Source organism: Gavialis gangeticus, unplaced genomic scaffold (assembly GCF_001723915.1).
Source record: "Gavialis gangeticus isolate Ggan-Ray unplaced genomic scaffold, GavGan_comp1, whole genome shotgun sequence".
NCBI lineage: Eukaryota > Metazoa > Chordata > Crocodylia > Gavialidae > Gavialis > Gavialis gangeticus.
Genome location: NW_017729031.1, coordinates 109,349,235 through 109,365,917, shown reverse-complemented (window position 1 = coordinate 109,365,917; position 16,683 = coordinate 109,349,235). Strand labels below are relative to the sequence as shown.

At 45.7% G+C, this 16,683-nt stretch overlaps 1 protein-coding gene across 1 annotated transcript in view; it reads left to right on the top strand.

The window, feature by feature from the left end:
• SCN4A (sodium voltage-gated channel alpha subunit 4) overlaps nt 1-12,873 on the top strand; it is a 132,045-nt gene extending 119,172 nt beyond the window's left edge. Inside the window, exons 21-25 of the mRNA XM_019523576.1 lie at nt 1,832-1,885; nt 4,211-4,348; nt 5,782-5,886; nt 8,799-9,069; nt 11,039-12,873. Of these exons, the coding sequence (XP_019379121.1) occupies nt 1,832-1,885; nt 4,211-4,348; nt 5,782-5,886; nt 8,799-9,069; nt 11,039-12,225 (1,755 nt within the window). The 3' untranslated portion in view covers nt 12,226-12,873. The remainder of the gene's footprint in view (nt 1-1,831; nt 1,886-4,210; nt 4,349-5,781; nt 5,887-8,798; nt 9,070-11,038) is intronic.
• The last annotated feature ends 3,810 nt before the right edge of the window (nt 12,874-16,683 follow it).

Sequence of the window (16,683 nt, the reverse complement as noted above, 5' to 3'; positions counted from 1 at the left end):
AACTGGATGTAGTACTCCAGCTGAGGCCTGACCAATGTCGCATAGAGGGGGAGGATCACCTCCTTCAAGTAACGCATTATCATAGACTATTACAGCTCCTCCGTCAGGGTAAGCCAGCAGATACAGAGAAAGGAACTCATTTGCAACCATGAGGCACAAGGTTTCTGTATCCCGTTGTGCTGATATGTCTATAATGGTAGTACTGATAGGGCTCAGCCAAAATTAGGGCTCTATTGTGTCAGGGCCTGCTGTAGTGTAGATTCTAAGACAGTCCCTACCCCCAAAGAATTTACAGGTATTTCCATTTAACTCTCATTTTAGGTGTAAGGGGAAATAGAGGCACAGAGAGAGTAAGTGACTTGCCCATGTTGGGCAAGTCGCACAACAAGTTGGTGCCCAGAGACCAGACTGTCCTAAAGGTCCCCTGCCTGTCAGCCCAGTAGGCCCTTCACCAGACCAGGCTGTCTGTCATTTCAGATTCAGAATCTAACATACACATAAGGTGGTAATGGGGAGAGAAATGCAAAACACTGTTCTGCAGAAAAAGTGTGGCTTGATTGTGGTAATCTCTATTCAGTGAGCAAAGCACCAGGCCACAGCATTAATGAGACAAATATTAAAAGGGGAAATTCACTGGGTAGTTATCAAAGAACTACCCAGGAGTGAGGGACAGAAAAGACCCGTTAGATCATCCTGCTTGTCGCCTGGCCTCCGTCTCCCTTCAGGATACTTCATAAGTCTTCATCCTGTCTGTCACCGCCCTCTTTAGGAATCTCCCCAAGGAGGAAGTTGATATATAGGACAAAGCCTTACGAAGATGATAGAGAGTAGATTTAGGTCCTGAGGAGATTTTTACCTCCTCCCTGTAGTTTTTCTACCTTTATTTTTTAAAAGCCTGATTATTGGCCACTGAAAAAAAGTTTCAAGGCAGAAAGTAAGTGAGCTTATGCCCTATGTTTTTGACAGAACAGGCAAAGGATGCCCAGGCAGGTTGATTCACTGAAGCCAGCGAGGCTGAGAGAGGCAAGCAGAAGTGGAACCAACACACCTCAATAGGCAACCTGCAGTCTCAAGAAAAATAAAAGTCCACATGCTGCCATTGGCTGGGCCTGTGTAACTCCCATTGAATCCTGGGCAACTGGGTGGGTGCCACAGAGTTGGACTGTGACCCTAACAGATCAGTGATCCAGAACTCAGCTTCCTCTTTAGTGTTTTTGTTCCAGCTAATACAGGAAACAAGATGTTCACATTTTTTGATTAACAAATGAATATCAAGAGCCTGCTCCCGTCCCTGTTGAAGTAAGTGGCACAACCCCTCCTACCCCCAACTACAAGAGGGACAGGATCAAGTGCTATGAGGTAGCAAAGAGGCTGCAATAAATGATTCCTGGGCTGATCACCCTGGGAGCAAACCAGGAACCTGGTAAACCAGACTAGTTTCTGTTTAAGGAAGCTGAGTCTGGATAGCCTGGTCAGTGGTTAGCAGCTGCCTGACTTGTCCAGGAAGACGTCCCCATGGTAGGACACTTCAGCTGTCTCAGACCCACAGCCTCATGTTAAGTGACATTTGAGATTTGGGGATAACCCCACCTCCAGGACAGAGTGTGATGTTCCAGGTCAGAACATTGATCTTATGAGATTTGTCCATGAATGGAACAGTCCTTCTCTTGGGAGAGACTGCCTGAGGCTTGGATAGGAAGGCTAGATGCTCAGCAGTCCCATTACATGCCAGACTGCCAACAGAGTTCCCCACCCAATACAATATGCCGAGCCCCATTGGGAGCCCAGAAAAGAACCAGACTGACTCCACTCCTCTCTGCTGTCCCTGCAGGCCACCTTTAAAGGCTGGATGGACATCATGTATGCAGCGGTGGACTCCCGTGAGGTAAGGACGCAGAGACCAGCTGGTCCCACCTTGACACCATGCCCCATGCCTGGTGTAGGCCTTGTACCAACACTCCTGATTCTGCAAGGCATACTTGGAATGCTGAATCTCCCAGCCAAGGAACCTGCCCCAAAGGATTGGTAATGATCCTGGTCATAGATGTACCCTGGCCCAGGGCCCCTGTGCTCTATGTTGCATGCTCCAGTATAGCCAGGCTGATCCATGTCCCACTTGCACTTGGACAGTGGGGCTCAGGCAGATTGGCAGCAGAGGGGCCAGGAAGAATGGGATAGGGCCCTTCCTTCCCTTCCCTCAGCTAAGCAAAGCTGGAAACTGGACTTTTTGGGTGCCCTGCTTCAATAACTCTATGTTCTGTAGGTGCCACCTTCTCCCACTGCTTCATAAGATCCCCAAACTCTCACTCCTGCTGCCCTTCTCTGTCTTCAGAGACCAGACACCAAAAATCTCAACCCAGACTTACAGGTTTCCTCTGGCTGACACACCTGTTCATCTTGATCCCTCTGACCCTATGCTCCCACTCTTTTTTTAGGGGGCCAAACCTTTCAGTTCCCACTGTCCCAGGAGCTGCTCTTGATCTTTCCATGCCACGGGCACATCACGTTCATTTAATAACTTCCAGTTGTTCGGGCCTCCTCTTCAAGTGTCAGGCTGGCATTTTTATGCCACTGAGAACCTGGGGCTTTTTATATTCTGAAGAAAGCGCATGGGCTATGCAAAAGCAGAAAATAGCTCTCAAAGTGAACCTCTCTAGAGAAAAAAAATGTTTAAATAGTATGATTTGGGCTCGTATGCAGGGGTAGGGAAAGAGATGACCTGCAGAGGTTGGCTTTGCACACTCATTAAGTCTTCTGAGATGCTTACAAAACCAGCCTCAGCTTGCACAAGACCCATCCTGTGCTCCCATCCCCAGAGTGATCTGAGGCAGACACAGGGGTTTCCTATAGCTGAACTGCAAAACCAACCAAGCTTGCCTCAGTTCCTTTCAGCACATCTTCATGATGTGTCACAAGGGCCCAAGACATAGTTTTCTCTTCCCTTTAAAAAAAAAATGTAATGCCAAGTCTGCTTTCTGGTGGAAGCTGGAAATCATGATATCCTGAGAGAATGACCCTTGGTTACAGCTTCCCAGAACACCAGAGGAGATGTTTAGGATCTTTGGTTGTTTTTTGCTAAGCTCCCAATAAACATTTTCTCCTTATGAAAGTGTCAGGTGTATCTCCTCCCCGTTGCCTGAGACTTGTCACTAGGGCCATTAATTCTCTGGAAAATCTTCCTTCAAACTCAGGAAAGCCCAAACTAATATTCCATTATATTTGCAAGGCTAAAAAAGGTGCAATTAAACAGATCCATCCAGAAAGTCTGGCTTAAATAAAGAAACAAAATTTGCTTTCTAGCAAGTTGACAAAATTTGCTTTCTGGCAAGTTGACTGCTGCATTTTTGGAGTGGTGTCTTCTCAGGAGGCTTAAGGACCAGATAGGCAACTCTCCCAGAAATTCCCATCATGCCTAACCTGGCATCTGGGCACATCATGCCCAGCCTGGCATCTTAATATCCTTTTTTAGGAAACAGAGTGAATGTTTCTGTCTCAGAGGGCCCAGTATGCGGCCTGGAGAGCTGAGGGTCACCAGGTGTCCCTGGGTACTATGAGTCTGTGCAGCATAACTGCCCAGGCTGTGTCACCTGGACTTATTCACAAAGGGCTCTCTTGCAATAGCTTGCAAGAGAATTACCTGTATACCACTCATCCTGTTCACAGAGGCACTACCACCCCAGCTCTCTGCAGAGAACACTCTGTGTTCTCCTCAATGGTCCTTTGCCTTAATTTAGGTATTTACTGCCCCTTGCCCCCCATGGTGTCCTGCTTGTCTTTGTCTCTGTTAGACTTCCTTGGAGACTACAAGGAGGTTATCACTTGGTAATCTGCCCAGTTCTTGACTATCCTCCATTCCCTGACAGACTCTGAGCAGCAAGACCAAGCTGCCTTCCTTGGGGCTCAAGACACCTTGACACCACCCCTCCCACCCAGTTCTAGTCATGAAGAGGGGCAGCAGCATCACACCATACCTTCCCTTAGGCAGTAGCCTGCTAGGGATGGAATTGCAATGCCCTTCAGTAGTCTTGCTTGCCTTCCTGTTTCCATCCATCCAGGGAGGGTGGTCCAGCACCACTTTGAATAGTTGTGTCAAATGTTTGGGGACATCAGTGTTTTCACCTCCTGCCGTGTAGCAAAAACTTTTCTCACACGGGGGGAGTGGGGAGCCTGCTGTGCCCTGTCTTTCACATTTCCCGTTCTCCCCACTCAGATTGAAGAGCAGCCACTGTATGAGACCAACATCTACATGTACATCTACTTCGTCATCTTCATCATCTTTGGTGCCTTCTTCACTCTCAACCTCTTCATTGGGGTCATCATTGATAACTTTAATCAGCAAAAGAAAAAGATAAGTATCTCCTGGGCCCTGGGACTTTGTTCTTGGTACTTCTGCGGCCTACAGAGCACTGGGTTGGGAAGAAGCTTTCTTGCACCTGGGCAGAGTGGAGGGCTCTGCAGGTCACCATACAGAAAAGACTTGGGGTAAAATGGAGCCTGCTGTTCTTGAGCCTTCTGACCCCTGTGGATTTCGTCACCATGCTCATGCTCACTCTTCCCAACACCCTATGCTGTTAAGTGAGCAAACTGTTGGAAGGAACCCGAACTGGTGCATGCACGATGTCATGCTTGAAACCTCTCCTTTTATGGTGCCTAAAGGAGGATCTTTCTCAAAAGAAAAACAGGGACAGAAAGGAGAAAGGCTTTGGTTCTGACTTGTCTTTTTATCATAGAGATATCAGCCATCCTAAGTTGGGTCTTCAGTAGCCTGCTGGAGAACTGTGATACAACCCAATGTGCAAAGGGCTTTGTGGCATTATGAAAGTACAGGGTTTCCATAAGGTTGTCCTGTAGCACCAATGGATCCCTTCTGTTCCAGCTGATAAGCAACTGTACTCTCAGGTTGATGCACGTGTTTAAGGAGTGGGACCTCCTGACAGTCTCCGTCCCTCAGAGGAATGATTTGTAAAGAGATTTTGAGAAGAAAACTCATTTTTCTTCCTTCCCAGATCTCTTCCTATTTAGTTTTCTGCAGAGTGGGGTTGGGATGGAGAATACCCTTTTGAGAGATCAGAATGAAACCAATGCTATCTATTTTGTTATTGGAGGAGGAAGAAGATGGATGGTGCCCAACTACACCAAGTTTTTTCCATGTGTAAAAGCTATAGAGGACTATGGGTAACTCCAAATGGAATGGGCATCTCCAAAGCAATTGGATAGGCAGGCAGCATGTTGTGGTATGTCAGGATCTGGCAAGCTGATAGGATCCTGTCACTGCAGGGAGCTTAGTAAATATGTTTGGTGAAAGCATGGCTGCAGCTAAAGCAAGTTATACTTCTGGATGTATTTTAAAAATACCTTGGGGAAGAAAATAGTAGGGAAAAAAGAGAACAGAGGATGAAGCAGAGAAAAAAACGACCCATTACAGAGCAGGAACCACAAAGAGAAGCAAATGGCTCCCAGTGGGGATGTCTACATGAGACGCTAACAGCACAGTAGTCTAATAATACTTTGCAGCAGTAAGTCACAACACAAACAGTGCTAATATGCTACTGTGCGGTATTATTAGGCTACTGCACAGTAGCATCACTAAAAAGGCATTCACTGGTGCTACTGCACAGTAACTCCAGTTACTGCGCATTTATTTAGTACCTGATTGTACAAGTACGCAATTAAATGTGGAGTAACTATTGTGCATGAACATGTAGATGCACCCAGCATGATCTAAAGCTGATATAGACAGTATCTGATATCCGAGTTTAATAATGGTGATTTTCTTTGTACTTTGGAGGAAAGGACATCTTCATGACAGAAGAGCAGAAGAAATACTATAATGCCATGAAAAAGCTGGGATCAAAGAAACCCCAGAAGCCAATCCCCAGGCCCCAGGTATGTAACCCCAAAAGTCTTTGACAGGAGTTGTGAAGGGAGTATTTTGAAAACATGACTTTTTACAAGCACAAGGTTTTAAAGTGCAGTCCAGTTGAAGAGGAGTCTGATTTCATGGCTCTTCTCAGCTTGCTGTTACTTCTCCACAAAGATCTTCTTGATTTTTATATCTGAATTTTCAGAAGAGGCCAGCTTGTTGGCTGAAATCTTTTGCAGACCCAGTCCTTAAGGCAGTGCTTCTCAGCTGGAGTGCCCTTGTATGGGTGGTGCAGGGTGACATGCAATATTAGCCCTGTTTGGTATGCAAACACCTACACGATGCACAAGATAAACTCAGACACTTCCAGTACGAAAGCATAGTGTCAAAAAATATTCTGACCTGTTGCAAAGAACTTAAAAGAGTTCATGCTGAACTTTCTGAGTTCTTTGCAACAGAAGAATTGCTGTATTATTTTCCTGTAGTCAAAAAATAAGTGAAAGCTAAGAGATTGCATTTCTGAAGGGGTGCCTTGGGTCTAACAAGGTTGAGAACCACCACTTTAAGCCCTGCAGTCATAATGGAACATCTAAGGCAGGGTTGTCCAACTGGCGGTCCATGTGCAGTCCATGAGGGGCCAGCTCAAGGTGCATGAGTGGCTAACATGTGGCCCATGGGCCCCTACAGCTGCCTCTCCCAGTGCCACATGTTGGAGAAGCTGCTGTTTCTGACCACTAGGGGTCACTCAAGGTCTCATTGCTCTTTTCAAGAGCCATGAGGTCCTCCTTATAATAACCCAGTGATTTTCAACCAGGGGGCCAGGACACCTTGAGATGCTTTGAGATCCTGTTAAAGGTGCCACCGGGTACCACAATGTTAGCACAGTTAGGTTTACAAACATGATTCACAAGTGAAACCCAGAGATTTCTAGTACAGCTCTTCCTGAGTTTGTTGCAATAGAAAAACTATTATTCTTCCATCAGCCAAAAGAGTGAAAACTAAGAGCTGCTGTTTTCCCCAGCATACCTACAGTCTATCAAGGGATGCCTCAAATTTAAAAAGGTTGAGAACCACTGTTAGAGACTGGCTTCAGATCCTTACATTCTCTGTCTGCTTATATATCGTAGGAGAGAGGCAGGAGAAATATAAAAGGAAGAAAGCTGAGCGGGAGGGATATTGGGCATGGACTAGGAGACAGGGCAATGACCAAGGAGGGGAATGGACAGTGAAGGATTGGCAGTTTCCCCACTGTAGGGGACAGAGAGCGCATCTACATGAGATGCTACTGCGCAGTAGTGTTGAGGGGCACCGTGACAGTGACACTACTGTATAGTAGTAATGAACTACTGCGCCGTAGCTCATTGCTACTATGCAGTAGTGTCAGAAAAAAAACATGCAAGGACAGTACTGTGCAGTAATGCTGGTTACTGAGCAGTCATTTAGTAGGGGGTTATGCAAGTACTGTGCAGTAAATGACTGTGCAGTCCGCAACTCGTGTAGATGCGGCCAGAAGGTAAGTGTCACCTCCTGAGAACTACCAGGGGAATGAAGTACACTAATAGGGGAGGGCAAATCAACCTCAGAGCAGATAAAAAGCCTACAGGGGGTCTTATGGAGTCTGAGCCACGGTGTGCAAGCAGCTGGCAGTAACTGGTAGAGCGCGATTCTGGGTGTAAGGCATTTCTGTGCTCAGCATTTTTTTAAAGCCAATCTGGCAGATGCCCACTGACTCTGTGAGGGGAAAGGGGAGCCTTGCCTACTGGCTAGAGCAGGCTAGAGGGACTCAGGAGACCTGGGATCTATAACCTATGCTGCCACTGGCCTACTGGGTGATGATCAGCATCTCTATGTACCCCAGTTTCCCCATTTCTAAAATAAGGACCATGATCCTGGTCTCCTTTGCAATGTGCTCCAAGATCTACTGAGGAAAAGCATGATTCCTGAGAAACAGGGTCCAAACACCCCTCTCTCCTCCTATTCTCAGTTTTGCATTCAACTTCATAAAGGAAATGCTTGTTTGTTTGGGGTGGGGAAAGCTTGGGTCTTTCTTGTTAGGGATTCCATTCTTGTCTTCAAACCATTCTGTCTATTCTCCCTCAATATAGCCTTTCTGGCAAGAGTGCTTGTGTTGTTTCTCCATCTAAGGAATACTCTGTTTAGCTCATATATTTTCCTTTAAGCATGCATATGTGAGCCTCATTTGAAAATCCACAGAATTAAAGCTCTGTATCTGTCATAGCCAATGAGTTCTCTGACACAAACCAGGCTTTTCAGTGTTTTTTTTCATGCCAAGCCTTGGAGTGAAACCCCAGTTACTTTATAGTCAAGAGAGGAAAACTTTCAAGGACAGCAGTGGCAACAGGACCTCACCTTTAGTCATTTGCTGTACTTTCATTGGGATTTTCTAAAAAGGTTAAGAGAGATTCTTCTAAAAATTTCAGCCTTTAAAGTATCTGTGGTAGTTGCTGAGCACTTGTAAAAGGAAACATGGGTTCAATTCAGTTGTGGCTTTGATTTTTTTTCAAACCAAACAAGACGATTGAGAATTTTTTGTAAATTAATTTGACATGACTAAGGAGCTTTAATTGGTTTAGCTATGAACCACCTTAATGAATAAGTCACAGGCCTTTGGCCTTGAGCCAAACACCTGTTAGGCATATCATTTATGACACTGTAACATATGTCATGTGGATGCATCAGCTGGGCCGCATCAGGGGTTGAGGGCTAACAGCACCTTCTGGCACTGTAATTCTTGTTGCATGACCACTGAGCATGACAAACCGAACAGTTTTCTGAACTCTCTTACACTGTTTCTTTCTTTCTCTCTCTCTCTCTGTGTTTTTGTCTTGGTCCCATTCTGTTCCATGTACGTCTGTCCCATGCCTTGTCTCACTTTTCTGTCTTCAACTTCCTCTATGTGTGCCATTGATTAAAGAACCAAATTCAAGGCGTGGTGTATGACTTTGTAACAAAGCAAGTGTTTGACATAACTATCATGGTCCTGATTTGTCTTAACATGGTGACCATGATGGTTGAAACAGATGACCAAAGTGAAGCCAAAATCGAAATTCTCCAGACTGTCAACCTGATTTTCATCATCATCTTCACTGGCGAGTGTGTGCTCAAAATGTTTGCCCTGCGCTACTATTACTTCACCATTGGCTGGAACATCTTTGACTTTGTGGTAGTCATTCTCTCCATTGTAGGTAAGTTCCTGACTCCAAATGCATTTTCATGCCTTCAGGCAAGCAAATCTAGGTGGATTTTATAGTACGTGAGATAAAGAAGAAATGGTCTGAAGATGGTATTGATACCTCAGTGCAAGAAGCACTAACTCTCCCATCATCTTTATAATGGGTTGGAACATGACTCTCAACAGGGCCAAGTAGAGAGGCTTGGTGTGGCCCATTCCCTGTGCCTTAGCCCTGCCACAGATCCTATGACTGTTATGATAATAAGAGCTACTTCTGGACTGCTGAGAGATCTACACTGTTCTTCTTTAGCAAGTTAGGCTTCTTTGGCTTTTCCCTCTGCTCCTCTTAGCTCCCCTCCCTAGCTACAAGTGGGTAGATATCCAGGCTGTAGAAAGGAGAATTCATCCCCCTCCCCAAAGAGAGGACTCTGTGTGAGGTTATCTTGTTAATATTGCCCTGGAAAATGCTGATGCCACTCTGGTCTCCAGTGTGGTGGGTTTCAGAATTAGCATCTGAAGGGGGTGCATAGAACCATTCATTCCTTTCAGAGCAATTTTTTAGGCTGTCTTCAGTCTCAGGCAAATATTGTTGTATCAGCTACAGTCAGCCCACATTTGTCATTTCTTCACTTCTATGAGACCTGGGAACATGATTTTATAGAATTACATATTTATATATTACATATTGTATATTATAATTAAGATTCACAGTACCCTGGAAGCAGGAGCCCTAGATATGTGGTTCTTAATGGCTAAGTACAGATAGTCAAAAAGCCCAAGGCCGAATCAGTTCAATCTTTTTAGGTTAGTTTAAACTGCACAGATTAAATTGAAACAGAAGTGAACAGACATTTACCTTTGATTCAGGAAATGCAGCCACATGCCTTCAGTGGCTCAAGCCAGAAGCTGGGGGGTGCTAGAGCATGGCTCTCTGGCTGTGTGTTCACTTCCTCTTCCTACTGCCCCTGAGGTCTCTGGGATTTGCAGTCCAGAATTATGGCAGTAGAACTCTGCAGGTTGTTCATTACTTCCTCTTCCTGCTTCCAGGTGCCTCTGCGATTTGTAGTCCATAGTTGCAGCCAGCAATAAGTTTGAGTGGGGGAAGGGGTATTTAACCCCCTTCCTTTGCCCCAGACCCCAACTGTGGTTTGCATGGGGGGGCAGTCCTCCCCCCACACACACACAGACCAGGCTGCATCCCTAGCTGGGCTTGCCCCTCCACCCCCACCTCCTTGTCAGCCAACCCTCACAGCTCCAGCTAGGGAGCAGAGGATCGGGGCCAGCCCTGCTCTCTGGAGTAGACAGCACAGCCCAGCCCAGGGCTACAAAGCATGCTGGGATGCTGGGGGACTGTGATTTAACTTGAACCAGGAAGGGGTCTGGGACAGAAGTTTCATAAACTGGTTTGACCCAAATCAGTTAAGTCTGATACTACATTCAACCAGGTTTATCTTAAATCAGTTTCTGCCATTTTGAAACTGGTCTATGTGCACCAAACTTCTGTTCTGTTAAAGGTTTAAACCAGTTTCTGATCACTTAAACCAGTTTATGTGTAACTTCTGTCCCTAGCTATTCTGGCCCTACTTCCAGATGTTCATTCTAAATATCTCCTCCTTTTGTACTCACAAAAAACTTCCTTAAACGTGAACTCCCAAGTGCTATTCCCATATCCTTCCATACATGCTGACTCTCAACAGCTATCCAGGAATCATCCTACAAGGGGAGAGCACCCTTCTCTAGGGGAGAAGGGGAGTTTATTATACTGAAGAGTGCAGGGGCATTGCTTAAGTAATTTTTCAGAGGTCTTCTTCAGGCCATGAAATGTAATGTACTCTAGTAATGCCTGTTTTCCTCTCCTGCATCCCCTTGCCTCTTCTCTCTAATGCTCTGTACAGATAGCATATATAGGGTAGGTTATGCATTTCTTCACTGCCTCAGCTACATCAGCCTGCCAAATTTACCTTCTGTTCATCCCGCCCTAGGTCTCGTCCTTTCAGATGTCATTTCGAAATATTTTGTGTCACCCACCCTCTTTAGGGTGATTCGGCTGGCCAGGATTGGGCGTGTTCTTCGTCTAATCAGAGGAGCAAAAGGAATCCGGACTCTGCTCTTTGCCCTCATGATGTCCCTACCAGCTTTGTTCAACATTGGACTTCTGCTCTTCCTGGTGATGTTTATCTACTCTATCTTTGGGATGTCCAACTTTGCCTATGTGAAGAAGGAGTCTGGGATTGATGACATCTTCAACTTCGAAACTTTTGGTAACAGCATCATTTGTTTGTTCCAAATCACTACATCAGCAGGATGGGATGGCCTCCTCAACCCTATCCTGAACAGCGGCCCTCCAGACTGTGACCCCCATTTGGAGAACCCTGGCAGTTCAGTGAAAGGAAACTGTGGGAATCCATCTATGGGCATCTGCTTTTTCTGTAGCTATATCATAATTTCTTTCCTGATTGTCGTGAACATGTATATTGCCATCATTCTTGAGAACTTCAATGTTGCTACAGAGGAGAGCAGTGAACCCCTTTGTGAAGATGACTTTGAGATGTTTTATGAAACATGGGAGAAATTTGATCCAGATGCCACCCAGTTTATCACGTACAGCACCTTATCTGACTTTGTCGACACCTTACAAGAGCCACTTAAAATTGCCAAGCCAAACAAAATTAAATTGGTCACCATGGATTTACCAATGGTCCCCGGGGACAAAATCCACTGTTTGGATATTCTGTTTGCTCTGACAAAAGAAGTCTTGGGTGACTCAGGAGAAATGGATGCTTTGAAAGAAACAATGGAGGAGAAATTTATGGCTGCAAATCCATCCAAGGTTTCCTATGAACCCATCACTACAACTTTGAAAAGAAAACATGAAGAAGTATGTGCCATAAAAATCCAAAGAGCCTTCCGCAGGTACCTTCTAAAGCGGTCTGTGAAACAAGCCTCCTACCTGTACAGGCATAGTAAAGAGGTGGACACCCTATTGGAAGAAGCACCAGAGAAAGAAGGACTGATTGCAAGCAAAATGAACTGGAATTATGGGACAGGAGAAGTAGAAACAGCTCCAACCCTGTCTCTTAAACCAGTTCTAAGCTCAGAGACTCCGGGTGCTCCCAGTGAAGCAAAAAAATTGGATGAGAAACGTAATGTGAAAGAATCATTTGTATAATAGAAGTTATTTTTCATCTTACTTTCATTGCCCAGCCTGAAAAGACTCCATTTGTATCTCTTCCTGCAAAGAACACTTTCATATCCATATCTGTAGATTATAGACATTTGAGCTAATGATGTATGTTACCACATTTCAGATATTTAAAGGATACATCTTAACTTTTTTAATTGAATCTCTTATTGGGGATAGTTTTTATAATTCACCACAACTGTGCAACAAGTTTAGTATTTTTCTTATGAGGTAAATGTGAAATCTGTTGCTGGTGAAAGTGAAACATTTAAATTTTTTAAATGATCTAATCTTCGTAACAGTGGCCCAAATGCAATTCCCCCTTAGGCTAAGTGGCACGTAAGTGCCTAAAGGTAGATATATATGTTGCCTTAAGTGCTGCTTACCTTGATTTTAGATCTTGCTTCTACATGCACTAGATTTGTCCTTCTGTAAGCCCCCAAAACATTAATTACCGAAAAACCACTACTGGCCGTCATTTCCAGAAGATGACCATCTTGTCTCTTTTAGCCCAATAGCCTAATGGTTATAATACTTGCTCAGGAAATAGGAAACTTGGGCTCTATGCCTTCCATGACCACATCCCCACATGCAGGGGTGTGCACTTGCAGCAGCACAAAAAGTAGCAGCACAAATTTGTGCTGCTACTTTTTGCCACTGCTCACACTCCTGCACATGTGCTGCAGTGCAGGCCAACGTGCTGCCGCTTCAGGCAAACTGCCCGCTCCATGCTTTTCCAGGTTTGTTGGAAGAGCCAGGGCAGACCTAGAAGACCCAGCCCCCTGTTGATCCACTGCACACTCCTGTAGTACACATCATGCCAATTTTTTTTGCTGCAGGTTTTTTGATACCAGGAATTCCCGGGATCAAATTTTGGCACTGCGCTGCAAATTTGTAGTGCAGTGCATGGTTGCACACGCACCACACGTGGTGTGTTGCACCTCAGACAGGTGTGAGGACCACAAACCACAGGTGCACGCTCGTCTGGATATGCTCTATAGGGCTAGCATAGATTGTTTGCTTTCCGAGGTAGAATTGGATCACCACAGAGTAGGTAGCAATAGTGGCCACACCCAGACATTTGGTTCCCAGGGGACAAGTAGCAGTGGCACACCTTGTGCCACTGCTGCTTGTCCACGGGGAACCCCTGTGCCACGTGCACTCTGGCACACAGCAGGTTACCCTGGGTGGGGAAAGGGAGGTTGGGTCCAGCAACTGTGCTGGTCCCAGCAGCCTTACCTAGGTCCTGGGGGCCAGGGAAGCTGCAGGCACAGTGCTTCTGTAGCTGGGAGCCTGGCCAGGAGCCAGAGTGTGGCTCCAGTGGGCCAGGCTCTGGTTTGGGGCAGCGTGCACTGTCACCACATACACTGTCCCTTTTTTTTTGGTGTGGGTTTTTTTGACCCCAGGATCTCCTCAGTCAAAAAAAAAAAGCTCCATGCTGCAAGGTAGCAGCACAGGGAATACCTGACTGTGCAGCATGTGGTGCCATAGATAGATCTGTGGTGCCACATACTGCACAGCTGGACTCATCTGGATTCAGCCAGTGAGTCCATTCGGAGCATGCTTAGTAATCTAGTTTTGCATATGGAAACTGGATCTAAAATCTGTGAGTATCTAACTTTAGGCAGTTAAATGCTACTTAACCACATAAAGGGGGAGCTGAATTTGGGCCTATAAGTTGCAGATATTTAACTATTGTTTACGGCTCTCCTTTTCAAAAAAACACATTATTTCTTAATATTGTTTCACGATCAAGACATGTTTGTCTATTATTTTCTATGGAATGCACTCAGTTAGCTAGTGAAAAATGAGCCAAGTGAAATAGTATTAAAAATAATTGCAGAAGTGGCAAGGTTTTGTGAACAAAAATCTCCAATGTCTTAAAGGTAGCACCTTTCTTCTGAATATTTGAATAGGCGTTAAAGACTTTTTGTTATATATGGTAAAAGTGCAATTATGTCTTAAAGATTTGTTTGCATAGTATAAGAGAAATCTGCAGATATATTCTCAGGGTTAAATACTGGTTTTTAAAGTTTTCTGAATATTTATCAAAATCGTAAAACATTCAGCTCCCTACAGCTGAAATGTAAACTACATTTATATTCAGGCTTCTTTGTTTTCCCATTTAAATAAGGAAATAGATTATATGGAAGGAAAATAATGGGGGAAATGGTGTATGGTGAATATTTCCCAAGAAATCTGATTTGACTTGTCTCTATAGAAACACCTGAAATGTATTTTTAAAAGACCTTGACAATAGGGAATCTCTGGTGCAAGGGATCTTTGTTCCCGGCAGTTATAAGGGTGTGCCTGTATATTATCAGATCCAGTGATAAAAACATGTTTCTGCCCTGGAATACATATAATGAACTGATTGAAAAGGTACCTTTGGTGGTGTAGAGGAGAGATACCCGCTATCTACCACAGAAAGCCCTCATATTTTCTTATCCAAGCAGTTCATGACACCCACCTTGAATGAACAGAACCCACCGGGAGAGTCCATGGCAGCACAAAAGATATGTGCAAAACCTTAGCTAATAAAACAAAGGCTGTGTTTGGAAATGCTGCTTCCATTTCAAATGCATGTGGCCAAGTCCACCTCCCACATAAACAGCTTCTTCTTGAGGTTGGGAGACTCTTACAGTACTTCCCTTCAAGGATGACTTTCTGCTGTGGAAACAGCTGTGGTACAGTTTTAAAACAGGACTTCCTAAAAGGTATTTTTTTATTTAGTCCTTTGTCTTATCCTATACATTGACTTGCTTCAGCAGTGCTGTCTGGCATCAGGTTGTGCCTTGTGTTATCGGGTGCACTGTCTAGTCTGGTTCTAGTCCGTGCACCTATTTTGTTTGCTCTGCTTGTTTTTCAGTTTGTTTTTGAGGTGTGAACCATCCAGCATGACAGGGACATTTTGAGCAGAAACAATGGTTTTCCCAAAGGCCCTGGGGCTTAGCCAGGTCTATGGCAGTTGGGACTTTGTTTAAATCTATCACAGAGATTAATGTTTCCAGCTCCTGTAAAAATGGATCTTGAAAGACAGCACTGGTAGTATCCGCTTTTGCAGCTCCAGCTAGAGGGGATCCAGTTCAAGCAAAATTCTTGTTAACTCCATTGAAGTCAATGTGCATGGACATTTCCAAACCTATCATAGCATGGAAAGTGTTTTTCATATGTGCCTTCGCTGTTTGTGTGCAGAGTGGGCACCTTTGTGCAATCACCTGATTTATTCATCAGAATAAAACACTTCTCAGTGGGTGCACCTACATGAGCGATTAGCTTGAAGCAATAAACTCTGGTGCACTTCGCACCAGAGAAAACAGTTCCTGGGCTCAGCATTTATACATGCACCTGGGACCGCAGCAGTTAGAGCTAGGGTGCAGCATTCTTGGGCTAGCAGCAGGCACAGGGGGTCAGCCCTGGGCACTGAGTAGCAGCGGAGGGCTAGCTGGGGCACAAGAGTGCCAAAACTGCAGAGCTGTGTGGCTGGTTTCCCCCCTACACACCTGTTGCCAGCCCAGAGCTGCCCCACCCCAGCTCAAATTGCTGCAGCTATGGGCAGACAGCAGGCTTGCAGGGGGCTAAGCCACATGGCTCTGCAATTTCAGCACTCTTGTGCCCCAGCCAGCCCCTCCACAACCCTCCGCCACTACCTGGGGCCTAGGGCTGACCCTCTGAGCCTGCTGCTAGCCTGGGACTGCAACAGTTTGAGCCAGGGTGGAACAACCCCAGACTGGCGGGGAGCACAGGGGTCAGCCACAGGCTCTGAGTGGTAGCAGAGCGGATGGCTGGGGCCTGAAGGTCAGGCTCCTACCCTGCAGGCTCCCTCCCCCTGGCTAGCTGGGCTGAATGGGCTGACCAGGGGCAATTTGCACCCAGCAGTCACCATCTATGCATGCGTTTAATCACATGTTTACTCCGCCATAGGATAGTACTTGTCCCCAACAGTACTATCCTACGGTGAAGTAAATTAGTTTACTGCAGCCTAATACTGCTGCATGTGTAGACAGTGATGCTTTACTGTGGAGCAAATTAGTCTACTCCACAGTAAAGCACGCATGTAGATGTACCCAGTATGCACTTAACACAGCACCAAGAGTAACCCCATTGGCTGCATCCAGACAAGCATGGACATTTGATTCCCTAGGAGCAACTAGCAGCAGCATACCTCGTGCCACCACTAGCTGTCCCTGGGGAACATCCATAACACATGCACTCTGGCACATAGCAGGTTATTCCAGGTGGGATAGGGGAGGCTGGGGCTGCACTGGGCTGGTCCCAGCAGACTTATCTGGAGTCCTGGGGCCCTCCCAGGGCTGCAGCAGTGGCGATCCTGCTGCTTGGAGCCTGGCCAGCAGCTGCAGTGCAGCACTGGCTTGCCAGGCTCTGGTTTTGAGCGGCCCATGCTGCCCCCCTATTGGCCGCTCTGCTTTTTTGTGCAGGTTTTTT